Genomic DNA, 20,495 nt, shown 5'->3' with positions numbered 1-20,495 from the left:
AGGACAACGGAAGGTAAAGTGTAACCGAGCATGGTCATGGCGACAGACGAGGGTCAGGGTTAGGCTTTAGTGTCAGGGTTATGAATAGGAATTGGGCTTATGGGTCAGGGTTAGGGCTAGGAGTTGGTTTATGGGTCAGGGTTAGTGCTATGGTGAGCTTTACGTGTTGCTCCTCATCAAAAACCGCTGGAAGTCCGGGGTCAGGCTGGTGGTCGGGTTCGGGATGAGGCTCATAGTCGGCTCGTGGTGGGGCTTGGGGTTGGGCTGAGGGTCAGGCCCAGGCCCGGGGTCGGGCGTCACCGGTGAGGACGATGATGTCGAAGTCCCCGTTGGCAAGCGGCTGGCCCCCGCGGTGTGTGATGCGGGCGCGGAAGCAGCCCACGTGCTGCACCTCAACACGCAGCGACAGCTGGCAGAGTGCAGGTGCCGCATGCAACTCATATGAGTAGCACACACCCCCCGGGTACACCTCGTTCTCCACCGCGCCCAGCTGTGCCACACACAAAAAGACCCCCCCGTGTAGCCTCTTACAGACTGTTGGGGCAAGTGCTGTTAGCGAGCACCTATGAAGGCCGCACACATAAGCACACACAACATGGGCACACATACACACAGACAACACGCAGGTGAAGACGCGTGTGTTACGCGCAACAACACGAAACAAGCGTGGGCAATATACACGCAATGTACTGGCAGATGCTCGCGACGTACACACACACACACGCGTGTTTTCATGTGCGTGTGTGTTCATCGGGAGCGGCAGTGCAGCGGTTAGCGCGCTGCGCTATGAACCCAGCGACCTGAGTTCGATTCTCGCTCATGGCCAACACCAGTGTCGATTATTTGAACCGCTCCTGGGCCTCCCCTAGGTTGACTCAGCCTCAAATGAGTACCTGGTGTGGTGCGTAAAAAGATCGCTAATGGAGAGAAAAAGGCGGTCGTGTGTGGTGCTGACCAATCCACCCCCTCATGTACCGTTCCGGTCTTCATAGGTGCTCGCTAACAGCACTATCCCCAAGCCTGCTCAGGTGATACGGGGGATCTTTGTTTTGTCTTTGTTGTGTACACATGTAGGTACATGTGTGTGTACATGTGTGTGTACCCAGACCTGTACATGTGTGTCTAGGTATGTCTGTGTGTATGTAGAAGCGGTAGCGTAGCGGTAAGTGCACCGTGCTACGAGCCCGGCGAACCGAGTACGTCTCCCGCTCAAGGCCAACACCAACGATGATTGTTTAAACAAGTCCTGGGCCTCCCCTAGGTCAACTCAGTTTAAAATGAGTAGCTGGTTTGGTGTGTAAAAACATCAGCAGCACTGGGGAGGCAAAGGGTGGTACTGGCCACCCACCCCCCCTCATGTGCCGAGAGTAGCACCTTCCTAGGCGCTACTATCTCACAGCACTTGCCCCATACGTCTGTTCAAGGCTATCCGGGGGGGCCTTTGTCTGCGTGTGTGCGTGCGTGTGTGCGTGCGTGTGTGTGCGTGTGTGTGTGCGCGAGCGCGTGCGTGAGTGTGTGCGTGTGTGCGTGTGCGCCCCACCGCTGTGAGGGAGAGGCTGTACGCGTCCTCCTCTTGGAGCCCCACCGCCGTGCGGTTCCCGAACTCGTCGTGCGGCGTCACCGTGAGCGTGTGCAGCTCGCCCTGGCGCAGCACCAGCGTGGACAGGTGGTGCAGCACACGCGTCTTGGAGGGCACCACGGGGCCTGCGGGATGGGGGGGGGGAGAGGACACACAGGCACGAGACGCAAGCCGTGACCGCACTGCGTGGGTTATCGTGCGGAGCTCCTGACTGCCCCAGGTCTCGACAGCTTCTTCCTGGAATTGAGTTCACTTCACGAGCTGGCAGATTTTTCGGCAATTTGAATCGAATTCCGGAAGAAGCTCCCAGCGCATGGAGCGAAACGTCGGGAGTCAGAATCTGAATATTTATTGACACTGGAGGAATCCGATGAGCTATAAAGCTCTTTTATCACAGATGTCCAGAAGGGGCCGGGTCAGAACGTGACAACGATGTCGTGCCGCGCGGAACAACCCGGCAACACGTCGGAGAGCTGTACCGCCGATACTATAAATTTCAACATATGGCGAAAAGCCACTACGATGAGCTCTTATCATGTGTTGCCAGGTCGCCTCTGCAAAACAACTCGGTTGGCTTTACCTGATAACTAGTTTAGTTTATCCAGCAGTCAAGTGCCAAAAGGCTTGTAAACAGGTACACGTGATTCAGTGGTCACGTAACATCGGCAAGTAAATTGACTACTCTAAATAAAAGACGACGTAGATGAACAATGAACACATTGTTCAACCATAATTTATACGTTTGCATTACCCATGTTGTGGTTTTATCGGGATCACCCCACCAACCACCCTCCCCCCTCCCCCCATTACCCCAGCTGATCAAAAACTGACTTGCAGTGTTCATCCGATGCACAATTACTATTTAACAAAAATATATTTTACCAGCTAAGGCCCACTGAGCTCTACAGCTCTTTTTCAAGTGACCTGGCCACAAATGATAACTCAACAAAGTGACTTATCACATGGAAATATATCGCAGTCAAATACTCTAACTGCATGTTTCTAAACATGGAGAAAAAAACCGGAGGATCCGGTGAAAAATCCACATGCCCACGGGGGAGAACATGTAAACTCTAAAAATACAGGCGTCAGGGTCGGGATCGAACCCACGAACCCCCTGTATACCAGGCGAGGTAGTGAACATCTCGACACCATGGTGCCCCATCTCTGGCCTGTCACGCCACCATGACTGATCACTGCCATGGTAATGGTAAATCTATACGAAACTAAAAGACCATCAGAGAGGCTCTGGATTCGGGAGATCCGCAATGCAGCCGCCACCCGTTTCCCAGCAGCGTGGCTTTGCTGCGCTCCACCCGCGAGCCGCGCGGAGAGACGCGCGTGTGGCAGAAGCGTGACGTACCCGGCGAGAATGAGCGCAACGCGGGGCTCCCGTCGACGTGCCGCCCTGCGACTGTCACCGAGATCTGGTAGCGCCCAGCCCTCCGCACCGTGAACGCCGCCCTCAACGTGTTGCCCAACGTCACTTCCTGCGATTCACACTCCGCCGCCGCCGCCGGCGCCGCCGCTGCAGTCTCCTCCCCCTCCTCCTCCCCCTCCCCCTCCCGCTCCACCTCCTCGGATGCCGTGTCGGCTTCGTGAGCGGCCGAGAAGAAAGAGGCGGCCGACACGTCCTGCGCCAGCGGCACGTTCATGCCCAGGTCGCAGTGGCGCACCGACATGATGGGCATCGCCACCTGGTGCAGTGGGCACGGCTGCCCGTTCTTGTAGAAGAGCTGTGGGAGGTGACAGAGAAGGGGGGGGGTAACGCCGGAGTTACCCTCAAATCAAATCAACAGCACATGAGGCTCTGTGTTTTGGGTTGCGCTTAGCGTCCAGGTTAGAGGCATTAAGGATAGGGTCATGGTGGTGTTTTATGGTTTTATCTGAGGAAGAGGGTTGTGGTTAGACTGAGGGTTGAGTGAGGGTTACGGATTAGTGTTGAATCTTATGGTAATGACTAGGGTTTGGCTAGAGCTAGGATTAAGGTTGGGGATCAGGTTAGGGTTAGGTTTAAAGTTACAGTCCGGGTTAAGGTATTGTCTTAGGGTTAAGGGTTTAGGGTTACGTTCAGCATTATGGCTAAGGTTAAGGTGAGGTTTATAATTATGGTTCGGGTTGAAGCTTTGTCTCTGCACTCGAGTGTTAGGAGTTGAGGTGACGGTGCAGGTTAGGCTGCTGCTCACCTGGAAGATGAACGTTAGGCTGAGCCTTAGAGTCATCTCGCCACGGCGGCGAGATGTTAATTACCTTTCCTGGTATACAGGTCGTGGGTTCGATCCCAACCCTGATGCATGTATATTTGGAGTTTGCATGTCTCTCTCCCCATGGTTGCGTGGATTTTTATCCGGGTCCTCGAGTTTTCCCTCCACATTTAGAAACATGCATTCAGAGTACTATGCTGCTATAAATTTCCACATGATAAGCCACTTAGTTGAGCTACCATTTGTGGCCACGTCGCTTCTGAACAAAGCGCCATATAGCTCAGTGGGCCTCACCTAGTCAAATAAAAATAAAAGTTAAATTTTAGTTTAGGGTTGAGAGTCAGGGTTAAGTTTCTGGGTTGAATCTTAATTTTAGAACTTCTACGGGGAAGTTTTAAGCTTATCTTTTTTCTCTCTCTCTGGCGACTTGTTTTCTCTGCCTGTGTCCTCTTTAGAATGTTCACACTTAAATTCTAACTTAGCAATCTTTGAAATACGTAATCAACCAGGCTATGCGTTAATTGTGTGTTGACCGACCCTCTGTGTTGTATTACATTACATTTCGATATTTTACTAGGTTATTTAATTTTAGTGTGTCTTTCTCCTGATTTTCAGGCTTGCTTGCTGTGCCATCGTACTCGCAGCACCACGTTTTCTTTTGGACCACTCATTGATATGCTAATTTTTTCTAACCCCCCTCCCTCTCTCTGCCTCCGCCCCCCCTCTGTCTATTTAAGGCCACCCCACAGAGACGATCACCCCTCTCTGTCACCTGTGTTGCTCTCGCTATGTATGTATCTTGTGATATCTGTCTGCTAATATGTCTGTCTATAGTTTTCTGGTTAGATATTATGTCGCTATTTCATTATACCTGATGATGATTGCTTGTGTTGCAATCGAAACGTCGTATTCTATTATTTAATTTAATTTATTATTTTATCTTTAGACGTGACTTAACCGAAAGAACCAAATAATAATTTCTGGGTTGAGGCTACGGTTACGCTCGTGGTTGGGGCGAGGTAGTCGTGCCACCCAACCTGCAGACTGAAAGTCATGGTGTGGCCCACGGGGTGGGGGTCGTCCCAATCACAGAGCAGGCGGCAGCTGCGCGGCTCCACGTAGTTGCCCCGCACGTAGTCGTAGAGGCTGCGCGCCTGCGGCGCCAGGTCCACCTCATCGCGCCGCCGTAGGAACGAGGAGAGGCGCAGGAAGAGCTCCCACGCCACGATCGCTGTCACCACCGTTGCCAGCACCACCGACACCCCCATGCCTGCACCAACCCGCGGTGGGAGAGGGGGGGGGCGGGCGAGGGGGTGGGGTGCGAGAGCGGGGGTACAGAAGGGTTGTCGTTAGAGTTAATAAGAATTAAAGTTGGGGTGAACATGAGTTGGGGGAAGCCTAAATCGTTACATGTGTGATGACAGGGTGACACCTGCCGGCCTGAAAGGGTCATTACGGGTATAGCTGCATTACATAACGCCTTATTATGAAGGGGCGTATCTGGGGTAAAGGTGAAGGGCGGAGTCAGTCGAGAAGCTCCTGGGAACCATCCCGAAGGGTCTAGTAGGTTCTAGAAAGGGGGCGTGGCCAGAGGGGGAGCTTGGCCACGCCAGGCGGATATAAGGAGCACCGAACCAGAGCTTCGGGGCTGTTAGTGTGGGGTCTGGGTCCTGGTTGCGTCACTGCCGTCGTCATCTCTTCGTCTACGACCACGTGGCTGTTCTTCAGCGAGACCAGCTCCGTCGTCGCCGCTACGCTCGTCGAGCAGCCAGCGTAGCGCGGGACGGAGAGGGGCTGCGTGTTAGAACAGCCTGGGTGTAGCTGCGTTACGAAGTCTATCGCCCTGTGTGCGCTGAATAAATAAGAAGCCTTCCTACTAGACGTGTGTCGGAAGTTGCTCACTACACAAGTCTAATAGTTGAGGTTAAAGTGTTAAGGCTAGTGTTAGGGGTTAGGGTTAGTCCTAGCGCTTGGGTTATGGGTAAGCATTTAGCTAGGATTATGAATTAGCCTAGAATTCATGCTGATATAAGAATTATGGGTACTGTTAGGCTAGTATTATAAACCTGGTCTAGTATTAGAGTTGAGTATGGGGATATTAGGGTGACTATAAGTGCAAGTTTGAGTGCTCGTGCTATGAGTATGGGTGTTATGAGTCTTGGTGCCATGCGTATGGGCTTGGTCAGAGCTATAGTCATGACGAGGACTATGGTATAGTGGCAGCCTGCACACGCACCGGTCTCCCACGTCTCCCCCATGGCTCTGCGCACCCACTCCAGCGCCCGCTGCCACCTGCTCGCAGTTCGGCCGCTATCGCGACGACGGGCGGGCGTCCCAGGCGGACGCTCACGCCGGCGCCGCTCACCGCTCTCCCGCAGAGGCACCAAGGGTAGCGACAGCAGTGCGCTCAGCAGCGGCGGTGGCGCCAGCAGCCCTCGCAACCTGGGCACACAAACACACGTGGCGAGGGTGCGCGTTCACATCGATAGAAACACACGTGGTGGCATTTTTACTCTTTGCCTTGCTCACAGCTCCTCTGTGCATCGACGAACGCACAACAAACTAAACCGCCGCGAATCGCCACTGAGCGGTGGCGACATCACCACGGCCCTTGTGCCACGCTAGGTGCACTTTGAGGCCATGTGAAGGTCGAAGTCTCACTGGCTGGCCACGAAACAGACACAGGAGCGAGAGGTTGACTGAGATGACTGGAAGTACCACTTTGCTCCCCCACTGTGCCGACTTTCTGCGTTTTAGCCGCCCGGCGACTTTAGAGTATTACTTTCTCCTGAACGAAGCTTCAAACCCACGTCGGAGATGGGCCGGCTTGACACGTTGTCTTCGTGGTGGCATTTTTACTCTTTGCCTTGCTCACAGCTCCTCTGTGCATCGACGAACGCACGCACGCACTCACAGCCACCGCGACACGCGCGGCTCGATCAGCTCGCTCATGCGCGGCTGTCCTCACATCCGTGCGCGTTGCCAGCGTGGTCTGCTCGACTGCGGCTTCCCGATACGGCAGTTTTGCTTCCTCTCAGTCAAACTAACCACAATCTGATTTTTGCGTTTTGTTTGTTGTCCTTCCTCCCCGTACTTCCGATTAGCACAGTTGGCTACGTATGGCGTGAAAGAAGTTCAACAAATATTACTTATGTAGTGAGTTCAACTGAGTCGCAGACGTACTCTTGGAGGCAACGCATTTATTTAATACCAACACACGAGGTAACTGCCCCTTAACAGAATAAAAACCTATGGTGGTGACCACCAGGCTAACTACACTAATTACAACGTCACTAGCTACTACGGACCGGGACCACAACTGGGGTCCAGGTCCACGTGTTGGAGACTCGGTAGAATGTGGAACGTAGACGAAGGTTTCTTCAGGATGAACAACGCCGGTCCCTCTGGGGACCCGGCTTATATCCTCTGCGGCGTGGCCTGCTCCGCCCTTGGCCACGAACACCTTCCAGAATCCTCGGGAAGCATCTGGATGCTAACCACGTGACCACCCCTAGCCCCCACTTGGGCCCCTTTGTAGACTTAACTGGCCACGTATCATCTCGGGTCAACCAGAGTGCCATGGCCTCTAATAACCTCATTCCTACCGCCGGCACACCCGCACCCTGTCCTGTAGGGCTGGCACTGCACGCCGAGCGTGGTGCCATCCAGCGCTATCAATCAGCGCTCACCGAGCCCCTCTAAGGCATGTACTACACCCACACCGCTGTGAAGTCCGCGGTGTCGTTACACTGCACGCCGTGCCTCCCGAGGACCGGCACTACACAGTGGCATCCCGTGGTGTCACTGCACTTACATTGACGTCTGCCTAGATGGATGCGCCACAACTCATTCGAGCGGTCCGTGTATTTTTCACACGATCTTTGTGTTATCCACCAAGACCTACCTCAAATGCTGGAGGTTAGGGGGTCCGTGTTACTCTCAGAACTAGCGCTAAGGTTTGAATTAGGTTGAGGATAAACATTGCAGCTGATGATAGGGTAGTAATAACAGTACAAGTGAAGGTTAGCGTGAAGAGCCCAGCATGTGGAAGGGAATGTTGATTTGTTGGCTGCTATAAATTTCCACGTGATAAGCCACTTCGTTGCGCTATCATTTGTGGCAAGGTCGCTTCTGAAAAATAAGCTATTAGATCGGTGGGCTTTACTTGGTAAAAAAAAGAAAATAGTTGCATTTTATTTATATATATACTTTTTGGGAATTAACTTCCCTTTCCTGTACTTTGCACTATCAGCTGGTTAAACAAACGTAACTTTACCGAAAAAACCTAAGAGTATGAGTTTGCACTATCACGTTTCTGTATTGTTTGTTGTTGTAACTTTCTGACCCGCCCCGACTGGACATCTGTGAAAAAGAGCTTATAGCTCATCGGATTCTTCTGGTATAAATAAATATTCTAATTCTGTAATGACAGCACACCATCCTGTAACCATGAGCTGTGATTTTAAAGGTGAATTGGCAGGCTTTTAATTACACAAGTAAATATTAACCGATGTACTGCCGTTGTCTGTTGCAAAAATGCAATAAAACCCACATCAAGTTGTTTCATAATTAACATCCAAGGTTCACCAACAAAGCGGAAGATGTAAAGCCAAACAATGCTAGTGATGAAACTGTGACAGAAGCCTCTGGTGGCGAGACGTCAACTTTGCAACAACTACGGGATCGGTCACAAGCAGGAAACCTATGGCAGCAAAGAAGGCGATTGTGAACAATAACAGCATTGGCCGTGATGACCTTAAACAACCGTGAGTTCTTATATATGTACAGTCATACCTCGGTATACGACCGCTTTGGAATACGTAGAATTTGGTACACGTTGTGTTTTGACGAGAAAAACATGTCTTGGGATACGACGCGCTTGTTAGAACTTTTTTTTCGATTTAAAGCTTTCGTGACTGCAGGGATTCATCTTCTTGGTTCTTTCGGTAAAGTCACGTAGAAGGGAAGTAATAAAATAATAAAAATAAAACATAATAATATTTTATTTTGTTTTATTTTTAATAATATTTTATTATGTTTTATTTTTATTATTTTATTACTGCCTTTCTACGTGACTTTACCAAAAGAACCAAGAAGTTGCTAGAACTTGTATGGGTCGGGATGAGTCGCCGCGTGCAGTACACAATACTGTTATGGCTCTAACATACCGTAACAGTATTGTGTGGAATGACCAGACAATGTCACAGTTCAGGAACATTCTTGGAAGAAGGCAAAAACAAACTTCAATGGACAGGTATTTAGTAAAACTCAAACCTGGTGAGCCTCAACCAGGTCCAAGTCAAGAAAAGAGACAGAAAAGAGAAAAAACCCCAGAATTTCATCTTCCTGAAGTTGTAATGGAAGGGGAGTCTCCTTCCAAAAAATAATACCTCCTCCTCCTCCCCTTCCTCACCACCTTCCTCGTAGGCTATCAACTCCTCTCAGCAAGAAAAAGTGATGTTTCATTTTATTTTTATTTCCATTTATTTTAAATTATTTGTGCATTTATTTTAATTTATGAATGCATTTTAATAATAAGTAATGTCTAAATTATTTTATACAACCCCATTAATGTATAATATGCCATATAAAATATAATTTCTTATACTCTGGAACGGATTATTTCCTTTCCCTTTATTTCATATGGGAAAAATTCTTTGGTATCTACGTCATTTTCGGTATAAGTCCGACCTTCTGGAACGAATAAACGACGTATACGAAGGTACCACTGTATGTTGAACTTCTTTCGCACCACATATAGATAACCGTGCTAATCGGGCGTGCGGGGGAAGGACAACCAACTAAACAAAAAAATCAGCTCTAAATAAATTAGTTTTCAATCTTGATTTAAAAGTGCAAAGCTCGAGTGATAAGGTAATATCGGAAGGAAAGGCGATACAGTGATCGTCTTCGTTCAATGGCCAACCAATAAAGGATTGCATTTCACAAGAACCACGTGGGTCTTATGCCCACCAACGCCACTGCATGCGAGTATAGACAGCGTCGTGGTGCCTGTTGCACAATACGTTACTAAATGGGTCAAGGGTATTCGCTCGCTCACTTTTGAAGCGCATTTATACGTTGTGTTTTATACGGATATAATCATTGCTCTGATTTGGTTTCTATGTTTTAGGTAATACAAGTCACTCTTGCAAAGAAGACCATCCGGATCTGTTGAGATCTCACCTGGTTAAACAAACAAACTTGACTTGACCTCTACATCTTTTTTGTGAATTTCTGTTTCCTCGAAGTAACACGAAACCCATTTGGTTTATTGCGGCCCTTTGGTCAAATCACGCCCGGGGCTTAAAGTGGCAGCACCGAGCCATTGGGGGATTCACCCCAATTGACTTGGGGTGGATGACTCTGATCTCGGTAAACCGCGATAAGATCGCACCTCGGACACCACTGCCCGCCGCTGGGAATGCCCCGCCAGCCTGGGACAGAGACCACCTGTCCGGTTGGAGAGGTAACGGGCGCTTGGCTACCAGGCGCAGAGAAATTAGAGCTCCGATGACACCTCGCATCGCAAAAACATGAAGAGCAGTCACGAGGCGGTGTCGCTGTCGACAGCCTCGCTGTTCTACAGAACTCGTCATTGCACATGAAGGCAGTGCTTCTCAGCCTCTTGCATTCCACGGCACCGCTCACACTGTCGAGCTTGCCTGATCTTCGCGGCACGCCGAACCAAAACATCACCGTGGGCCCAGGTGTGCGAGTGGGAATGCGTTGTAGACGAGAGAGAATTCACGATACCTTGCTTAGACGAATCTCGCCGAGAAACCATGAAATCAAGTGGCACTGGCAAATTCCGCGTCAAGAATTTGCCCAACTGTGTGAGTGTGCGTCTCCGTATATCTGTATATGCCTCCGTGTCTCGGTGTGTGTCAGCGTTTTCGTGTCTCCGCGTGTCTCCACGTCGTGTCTGTTTGCCCACCTGCGCATGCACGACCAAGGGAGTTGAGAGGGCTGGGGGTGTGGGCTGATGGCCCCGTCTGCTGCTGTACTGCACCGCGACCAATGAAGAGGGGAGGTCAGGAGGTCAGGGGGGAGCTTGAGGTTCTTTCCTTCCCTATAATTCTGATAATAGCGCAGCACACCTGGGACTTGCCACGGCACACCACACAGGTCGAGATCCACTGCGCTGAGGTATTAAGTGTCACGCACTGTATGAACAAAGGCCTCCGACACAGTGCCGGCCGCATGCTCGTGTGAGCGAGCAGGCAGACGTTGACATTAATGCCAGGCGACTCATCACTATATTAAAGCCGAACTTTTACAATAATCGTAACGATGCTGACATTCGTGATGAGGGCGCGGGTTGCGAGCAAGCCCACCCCGCAGGCACGGTGACATCAGGTCAGCGATGAAAGGGCACGGGGTGTTCAAGAACAGCCCATCGTTGACTGAGGTCGCTGAGAAAATGCAGCTACACCTTTCTTCGCAAACACGGAGACTCGTAGCCATAGCCCTCACGTAGATACCAAAAAATAATGTATTCATTTACACGTAAGTTAAACTATTGATTTATTCATTTACGGAATTTGTGTGAGGTGGATACGCCTCATAATGGCTGTGTCAGAGCACTGAGTCTGCACAACTAAGATTCTGCGTTTTCCAACACTGGTCTGGGTCGCCTGTGCTAAAACCGGGTTTGCAAGTAAATCGCGTTGATGATGATGTCAGCTGGGTACAAGAATGCGGTGCGTCAGGGTTCAACACTTAACGCAGTTATGAGAGTGAATGGTTGTAAGCGCATACAACTGACATTTCGTGGAACTTCTAGATTTGAAGCTTTCGTGAATGCAAGGATTCATACTCTTAGTTCTTTCGGTAAAGTCACGTAGGTAAAAAATTTAATTAAAATTTATAAAAAAAAATACGTGACTTTACCGAAAGAACTAAGAGTATATTCCGTGGAAAATCTTTTTTAAAAAATCGAGGTGTCAAATGTAGTGGTGTGTGAGAGAGGCGGCTAAGCCTGTTGTAAGACATAAAAATAAAACAAGAGCCTATGGGTATTCGAAAGCAATATTTTGCAAAGAACCATTTGTTTTCTAAAAGACAACACACACGTCAGTGTCCCTAAATCTGTGGTGACAATTCCACGTTTCTATGGCAGAAGCCAGTCTTGCATTGGAAAGACTTTTCACAGAGAGTGAAACCCATTTTATCAACGCAATATTGATGACGATGATGATGATGAATGAGTCAACACGCAGCCTGGATTCTTGGACTCGCAATTCGGAATGTTTTGCTTGCAACTTCCTGCTTTAGAAATGATGTGCCTCCAGTTACTCTCCATTGGACATACGAAAGAAAACACCATCATCACCACAGCCCCACTCACGTGAAACATCAACAACACATCCGCGAACGCTGCCGACCACAGCTTTAACGCCAAGTATGCTCTCCGGGCCAGTTTAAACCCAAAACGAGCTCGCCGCAGTTACATCTGTCCAAGGAAAAACATATGGCTAGAGAAGCACTGCATCCCGTGAATGATTAATTAGGAGTAAACCCCTACAATGTACTCTGCACTCTGGCACTCAGGGGGCATGATCCAGCAAACAATGTCATACAATCCCGAAGATTCACACACGTCAAGTAGCAGCCAGTCAACCGAAAGACAAAGTTAGGGCACCTGCATCTGAAAATGAAGGGTTCAAATACTGGTCTGTTGGGGTTTGACCATCAGTATCATCCCCGCAGGGTGACGTGAGATGAGCCCCACTTTGTGGGAAGTCAACTGCGGTCATCCCACGGGTGACATTGTTTGCTTGCCATAAACATTTCCTGGAAACAATGTTTTGTGAGTGTGACATATTTCTCCATTGACTCCAGGTCACAGAAATGGAGGAGTACAATACTCTGACATTACCGCACGTTGAGTTTATAAGGAGGACTTTATGAGCTGGTTTCAACTTCATTGAGTTTCATCGGATTCTCCTGGCACCATACAGGTTCTGAGAGCTACTTGACCACATGTCACCACGAAGCCAGCCCGGGGTGTTAACGGTGGGGAGCATAGACGTTGCAGCAAAGATGGATATGGCCCAATCCCATGAACGTCTTCACAGTTTGGATTGTCAATGAATGGGGTACACGTTCTCTCATTCACGTCTTCCTATTTCTGTCTCCCAGTGTAATCCCAAGCGTGTCACTGCAGACAACACTCACTCATTAACATAGCAGTCCTTCCACATGCAATAGTGTTTTAACACATCCCATCAGCAACACTGCCTGCTGGGACTGTAAGGCCGTGTGACTGATGAGATGTGTGTAAAAACGATGTTTTAGTCATACCTTGAGATATGAACGAGACGTATTGTCCGCTTATTCACAATGTTACTGATATTCTTCACACCAATCAATTATTCTGGACTTTTCGGCAGCAGAGGCAAGTCACCCGTGGACATTCGAAGCAGCGCATAGCAACAACAGCTTTAAACATTTACGTTTCCTCCGCCGATCCAACAAATTACTGCCGCAATTCACTAAGAGGATTTGCCCATTCGCTTTACACAGCTCAAAGGAAAATCCACAGCCAAGTTTGGAATCAATACAATGAACAACCACCGAGCAAAACACCGGCATGTACACGTACGTCGAACTTGATTTACACCGTGCGTACGCAACCCTGCTAATCGGATGTGTGGGTTAGGGGGGGCAAATGCACACTGGCTGCAAACTACATTTAAGCAACCATGCAACTTACACATTGTATGCGGTTTCAGACAAAGTGGTGGGCATCGGCCTCAGCTGTGAAAGCCACTGCAGGGATGAGGGGGACCCCCAACCTCCTCCCCACGCCGTGTCGCGGTAACCGATGTCACTTGACCATACTTCACCACGCTGGTGAGTGCCGGGACAGGTGAAAGGCAGCGAAGGATAGACGGCGGTGGGGGAGCAGAGCGGGTGCCATAGAAGTGCAATACAACAACGTGCTGTACATGAACGCAGTGGTCAAACATTGTGCGAATCGAGCGAGTTTTTGTTTTTTAATCGTGAGGATGTTGCTGCTTTTCGGGCAAACTCTCGCCATCATTCAGCAGAGGGTGACGTTCACCGGGGAGAGACGGAGCGGCGGTGATGAGTGAACTCACAGAGAGAGTGGACCAGAGGTGGTGGACCAGAGGTGGTGGACCAGATGCGGACGGGAAGACTGTCAGGGTGGCCAGCACGGGCACGAGGAGGAGGAAGGGTGCTGGCGAGAGAGGAGGAGGAGGCACGCACCGCAAAACTCCCGGAGCAGAAGTGAAAGCGGAAAGGGCAGGACGCAAGGAGGGCCGGGGGGGGGTAGAGTGTGCAGGAGTGAGTGTGTGTGTCAGTGTGAGACTGTGAGTGTGTGTGTCAGTGTGAGACTGTGAGTGAGTGTGTCAGTGTGAGACTGTGTGTGTGTCAGTGTGAGACTGTGAGTGTGTGTGTCAATGAAAGACTAGGGGTGTGTATGTGTCAGTGTGAGACTAGGGGTGTGTGTCAGTGTGAGACTGGGAGTGTGTGTGTATGTGTCAGTGTGAGACTGTGTGTGTAAGTGTGAGACTGTGTGTGTGTGTGTATGTGTCAGTGTGAGACTGTGTGTGTAAGTGTGAGACTGGGAGTGTGTGTGTCAATGAAAGACTAGGGGTGTGTATGTGTCAGTGTGAGACTAGGGGTGTGTGTCAGTGTGAGACTGGGAGTGTGTGTGTATGTGTCAGTGTGAGACTGTGTATGTAAGTGTGAGACTGTGTGTGTGTGTGTATGTGTCAGTGTGAGACTGTGTGTGTAAGTGTGAGACTGGGAGTGTGTGTGTCAATGAAAGACTAGGGGTGTGTATGTGTCAGTGAGACTAGGGGTGTGTGTCAGTGTGAGACTGGGAGTGTGTGTGTGTGTGTGTCAGTGTGAGACTGTGTGTGTAAGTGTGAGACTGGGAGTGTGTGTGTCAATGAAAGACTAGGGGTGTGTATGTGTCAGTGAGACTAGGGGTGTGTGTCAGTGTGAGACTGAGAGTGTGTGTGTCAGTGAGACTGGGAGTGTGTGTGTATGTCTCAGTGTGAGACTAGGAGTGTGTGTCAGTGTGAGACTGGGAGTGTGTGTGTCAATGAAAGACTAGGGGTGTGTGTCAGTGTGAGACTGAGAGTGTGTGTGTCAGTGAGACTAGGGGTGTGTGTCAGTGTGAGACTGAGAGTGTGTGTGTGTCAGTGAAACACTAGGGGTGCGTGAGCATGGAGTGTGTGTGTCAATGAAACACTAGGGGTGTGTGTGTGTCAGTGAGAGACAATGAGTGTATGGGAAGGAGTGAGACTAACAAAGTGTGTGAGGCTAGGAACGCAGGAGTGAGACTTATGAATGTGTGAGGCTTGGAGTGTGAGTGTAGGAGTGAGACGAGGGGATTGCGTGAGATTAGGGGGTGTAGGGGTTAAGACAAGAAGTGTGTGAGGCTTCTCATGTTTACCTGCCTTGATCAGCTCGCTCTATGAGCCTGGATGAACCTTCACTGGTGTACGTGTGGACACATTGACTCTTGCCAACGTGACTCGATGCGTGTTATAATGTACTAGCGGTAAGTACCCGGCGTTACCCGGGCGAAAGAGACAGACACACACACACCGACTTACACACAGACATCGACCCACACACATAGAAACACATGGACTTACACGCACACACACACACATGGACTCACACACACAGACATCGACTTTAGACACACACACACATGTAGTGACACACAAATCGACTCACACACACACTGACTTACACACACACACCGACTTACACACATAGAAACACATCGGCTTACACGCACACACACAACAACCGCCATTCGCCACTAAGTGGCGGTGACGTCACCACGACGCTTGTGCCAGGCCATGTGCACCTTGAGGCCACGTGAAGTGTCGAACGCCCGCTGGCAGGAGGTCACGGGGCAGACCCAGGTGCCACGGGTCGACTGACCGAGATGACCGAGATGACTGGCTGATGCACCACCTGTGCCCCCTACTGTGCCAACTTGCTGTGCTTTAGCCACCCGGCGCTCCGCTCGTTGTTGTGAGCGTCGCTCCTCCGCCCTCCGTTGTTGTTGGAGGGCGACTGCCTCCAACTGCCCAGTAGCGTCCTTCACGAGCCTCCTCCACTGAGGCCGATCTTGACACCGCTGGTACCAGTCATCGGCAAGTCCACTCAGCTCCACGTCCTCCTGTACCACATCACTCCATCTCTTCTCTAGCCCGTGCCGCGCCCGTTTAGCCCCCTCGATCCGGCCGAACAAAAGCTGTTTAGGCATGCGGTGGCTGGGCATGCGGGCTACATGACCCAGCCAACGCAGCCTTGCCTGCCGGAGGAGCTCACTGATGGGACTTTGCCCAGATCTTTCAAGGACTTGTGAGCTCCTCACACAATCCAGCCTGGTTAAACCCAGGATGGATCGTAGGCAGGCCAGCCTAAATGTTTCCAACCGGCGAAGATGCTCCACTAGGGGGGTCCACGTTTCGCAAGCATAGAGAAGGGAGGGAATGACCGTGGCCGAGAAGACCTGAAGCTTCGTGCGGAGCGACAGACCAGGTAGCTTCCACACAGCGTTACGCAACCGATGAAAAGATATTGCCGCTCGACTGATTCGGAGTGAGACCTCTGCTGATAAACTGGAGCCGGTCATGAGCACACTGCCCAGGTATGGGAAACTCTCTACTCTCTCCACAACTGCCCCATCACCGATTGGGAGTTGTGGGGGCGGAGTGCCCGATGGTACAAAATACCCAGGCAGGTGCTTAGTTTTGGTGGGGCTGATGGTAAGGCCCCACCTCTTAGTGGCACGCTCCAGTCTCAGCAGCAGCGTCTCCAACTCCTCTTCTGAATGAGCAGCTATTACCAAATCATCGGCATACATAACGTGGTTGACCAATAGGGAGCCATCCCTTGATCGCACCCGGGCGTCGATCAGCCTCCCATTGTATCTGTACCAAATGGTAATTCCCCCGGTACAGCTATTGAAGGCTTCACGAACTATGCAGTCGAAATAGATGTTAAATAATGTGGGAGCCAGAGGACATCCCTGTCGCACCCCAAGGTGTACAGGGAAAGGCTCCGACTCCCGGCCACGTAGTTTTACCCGGGCCCGCTCACCATCATGAAGGTCCTTAATGATCGTGAGCAGAGGGTCAGGGACTCCGAAAGCACGAAGAACAACCCAGAGCCCAGTCCTACTGATGGTATCATAGGCCTTGACCAGGTCAATAAAGCAGAGATGTAGGTCTTTTTGGAATTCCCTACACCTCTGCTGTAGCAGACGGACAGAAAATATGGCATCTGTGCAGGACCGCCCTTTCCTGAAACCACATTGGGGCTCCGCAAGCCTCTCCTCAGCATGCCTAGCAAGGCGATGTTGAATAATCCTTGCCAGGACCTTACCCGGCACACTGAGGAGTGAGATGCCCCTGTAGTTGTTACAGTCGGTACGGTCCCCCTTCTTAAAGAGGGGGACCACCAGGGCATCCTTCCAGTCCTGCGGAACCCGTCCAGTGGTCCAGACTGTTGTTATGATGTCATATAGGGCAGTCTGTGCACAAACGCCACCCTCCCTCAGCATTTCGCCTGGGAGATCATCTCTGCCCGGTGCCTTCCCTGGTCTCAGACTCCGGATCGCCCTCAGTACTTCCTCAACAGCCGGTACCTCAGCCAGCCACTCACAGGGGGTGACCTCTTCCAATATTTGAGGCACCGCAGCCTCAGCAGGGTTATCCCCACTTTGTGCCATGATGTTTTCCTGGCTGAGAGATTTTCCCTCCCCCAGGACCTCACAGAAATGCTCAGCAAATCTGCAAACCTGTTCCTGGGGGTCGGAGATTGGATCACCGTTTTTTCCTCTAATGATGGTAATAGGTGTGGCGCTGCAGGTTACTTTTTTGATGGAGTTAAATCGACTCACACACACACATAGACTCACACACACATATCGACTCACACACACATTGACCTACACACACACATATGGAGTTTAACGTCCCCTAGCGAGGACGATGCACTCACTTGAACCTTGAACTCCGAGGGACCAGCAGCAGCACCCAAGTGGGTGACTACCTGCCCACTTGGGTGGGTGACGAGGTAAGTGGCCTATGCCCTCAGTGGGTGACTATCTGGTTGACGAGCTGGTTGTATTTCTGGTTCACCGAGTGACTGCCGGATTTACAACCAAGCACTTTCCCGACTTGCCTATCCAGCTGAACTATTTTTCATTTTTCAGTTGAATTTATTTGGTATAGCCCTGTGAGCCATTCGGCTCTTGAATCGGGTGTAACCTCAACAAACAAAAAACAAAAACGTGAACAAGAAAACATCTTAAAGTGACTATGTGCAAACAGAAAATTCCAGGAAAAAACTGCAAAATCTTTCAGAAAAAAGCACCGTACACCAACGCACTGTGCAAAAATCCCAGTGGCATGCAAGTCAAACAACAACAACAACCACAAGACCACTTAGATTAAAGCCATCAGTCTATTTAGCCACCCTACCAATTTCCCTGGCTATCTGCCTGTTTGAATGTCGGCCCGACCACGTCCATGACCACAATGACCGACTCTCTGAATGTCATCGCTTCGCTAACCCCATGACCAAATTTGCCCGGCGACTTGCGAGAAAGACTTCAATCTCAGATACAACATGCACATACAACATACACACACATACAACATACACATACAACATACACATACAACATACATACACATACAACATACACACACATACAACATACACACACATACAACATACACACACATACAACATACACATACAACATACACATACAACATACACACACATACAACATACACACACATACAACATACACACACATACAACATACATACACATACAACATACACACACATACAACATACATACACATACAATATACACACACATACAACATACACATACAACATACATACACATACAACATACACATAGAGACGTAAGTCACATTCAAGTAAACACACACAAAACACTTTTTATGTTTAGTTTGTTATCCTTACACCCACTACACCTCCGATTGGCACGGTTGGCTACTTACGATGCGAACAAAGCTTAACGAACAAACATTCGACAACGTTACCAAGTGACATTCGCCACTAAGCGACGTCCCCAGAGTGCCCGTGCCAGGCTAGGTGCCCTTAGTTTCTGGCTTGAAGACGCGCGACTTTTGAGAACTTTGACGTTCTGAATGATCCGCGTTACTTTGAGGCCACGTGAGACGTCAAGGGCTCGCTGTCAGGCCAGATCACATGTCTGTGTGTGTGTCATGGGTGAACCGAGACGAATGTACTCTCACAAAGACAAGGAGTGACCCACTCTCTGATACGGAATAGCCGTCGCACAGACGCTGGGCACGATTCATCCCGGGAGCGTTCATTGAAAGCAGTGGCGGTCGTGAATGACAGCAGAGAGATGCCCCTCCACACCACCACCACCCCCCACGTCAAACAACAACAACAACATCGTCAGCCTTTCACTGGCCATCTCCCATTGCTGCCGAGAGCAGCCACCGCATTGCAGGTGCGTGTGTGCACGTGGGTGCGTGTGTGCACGTGGGTGCGTGTGTGCACGTGGGTGCGTGTGTGCACGTGGGTGCGTGTGTGCACGTGGGTGCGTGTGTGCACGTGGGTGCGTGTGTGCACGTGGGTGCGTGTGTGCACGTGGGTGCGTGTGTGCACGTGGGTGCGTGTGTGCACGTGGGTGCGTGTGTGCACGTGGGTGCGTGTGTGCACGTGGGTGCGTGTGTGCACGTGGGTGCGTGTGTGCACGTGGGTGCGTGTGTGCACGTGGGTGCGTGTGTGCACGTGGGTGCGTGTGTGCACGTGGGTGCGTGTGTGCACGTGGGTGCGTGTGTGCACGTGGGTGCGTGTGTGCACGTGGGTGCGTGTGTGCACGTGGGTGCGTGTGTGCACGTGGGTGCGTGTGTGCACGTGGGTGCGTGTGTGCACGTGGGTGCGTGTGTGCACGTGGGTGCGTGTGTGCACGTGGGTGCGTGTGTGCACGTGGGAGCGCGTGAGGGTGCGCGTGTGCACGTGGGTGCGCGTGCACGTGGATGCGTGTGCACGTGGGTGCGTGTGTGCACGTCAACGTGGAACTGGGCTCACCTCCAATGCAATCGCATGCCCCTACAGCCTCGCCACGAGACACGAGCTGCTGGACATCGCACGGGGTACCACTGCTGCTGCTGCTATCACTGCTACTACTGCTGCTATCACTGCTGCTACTACCACATGGCACGCGTTGACAGGGCCACAGCAGCCGGGGCGAGGGCTGCGCGGCGTGAGACTCGAGGAAACGCGGGACCCCGGGCGCTGCGGCCACTCCTCCCGTGGTGGTGGTGGGGTGGTAGGGGGTGGTGGGGGTGGTGGAGGGGTGGTGGGGGGTGGTGGGGGGCGGGGTGGGGGTGGTGGGTGGTGGGGGTGGGGGTGGTGGGGGGGTGGTGGGGGAGTGGTGGTGGGGGGTGGAGGTGAGGGGGTGGTGGAGGTGGTGGTGGAGGGGGTCGTGTTGGAGGGGGTGGTGGGGGGGGTCGTAGTGGGGGTAGAGGTGCAGGGAGGGGGTCGTGGTGGGTGGAGGTGGTGGTGGTGGGGGGGAGTGGTGGAGGGGGGGGGGCGCACATGGGGTGCCTCTGATTGGTCAGTAGCGTCGCGCGTCGGCAACGGGCTCTCGCGTGATTGGTCATTGAGGGACACGCCCGCGCGGGT

General features: G+C 51.2%; 1 protein-coding gene across 1 annotated transcript in view; it reads right to left on the bottom strand.

Annotated features, from left to right (window-relative positions):
- Positions 1–20,130, bottom strand: part of AREL1 (apoptosis resistant E3 ubiquitin protein ligase 1) — a 43,798-nt gene extending 23,668 nt beyond the window's left edge. The window contains exons 1-6 of the mRNA XM_078870555.1: positions 19,899–20,130; positions 6,020–6,225; positions 4,821–5,053; positions 2,943–3,315; positions 1,541–1,704; positions 301–490 (exon numbers count right to left, since the gene is read on the bottom strand). Coding sequence (XP_078726681.1) covers positions 301–490; positions 1,541–1,704; positions 2,943–3,315; positions 4,821–5,053; positions 6,020–6,225; positions 19,899–19,915 — 1,183 coding nt within the window. The 5' untranslated portion in view covers positions 19,916–20,130. The remainder of the gene's footprint in view (positions 1–300; positions 491–1,540; positions 1,705–2,942; positions 3,316–4,820; positions 5,054–6,019; positions 6,226–19,898) is intronic.
- Between the last annotated feature and the right edge of the window lie 365 nt (positions 20,131–20,495).

Source organism: Lampetra fluviatilis, chromosome 30, assembly GCF_964198595.1.
Source record: "Lampetra fluviatilis chromosome 30, kcLamFluv1.1, whole genome shotgun sequence".
NCBI classification, from domain to species: domain Eukaryota; kingdom Metazoa; phylum Chordata; class Hyperoartia; order Petromyzontiformes; family Petromyzontidae; genus Lampetra; species Lampetra fluviatilis.
This window is presented reverse-complemented; position numbering and strand designations above follow the sequence as displayed.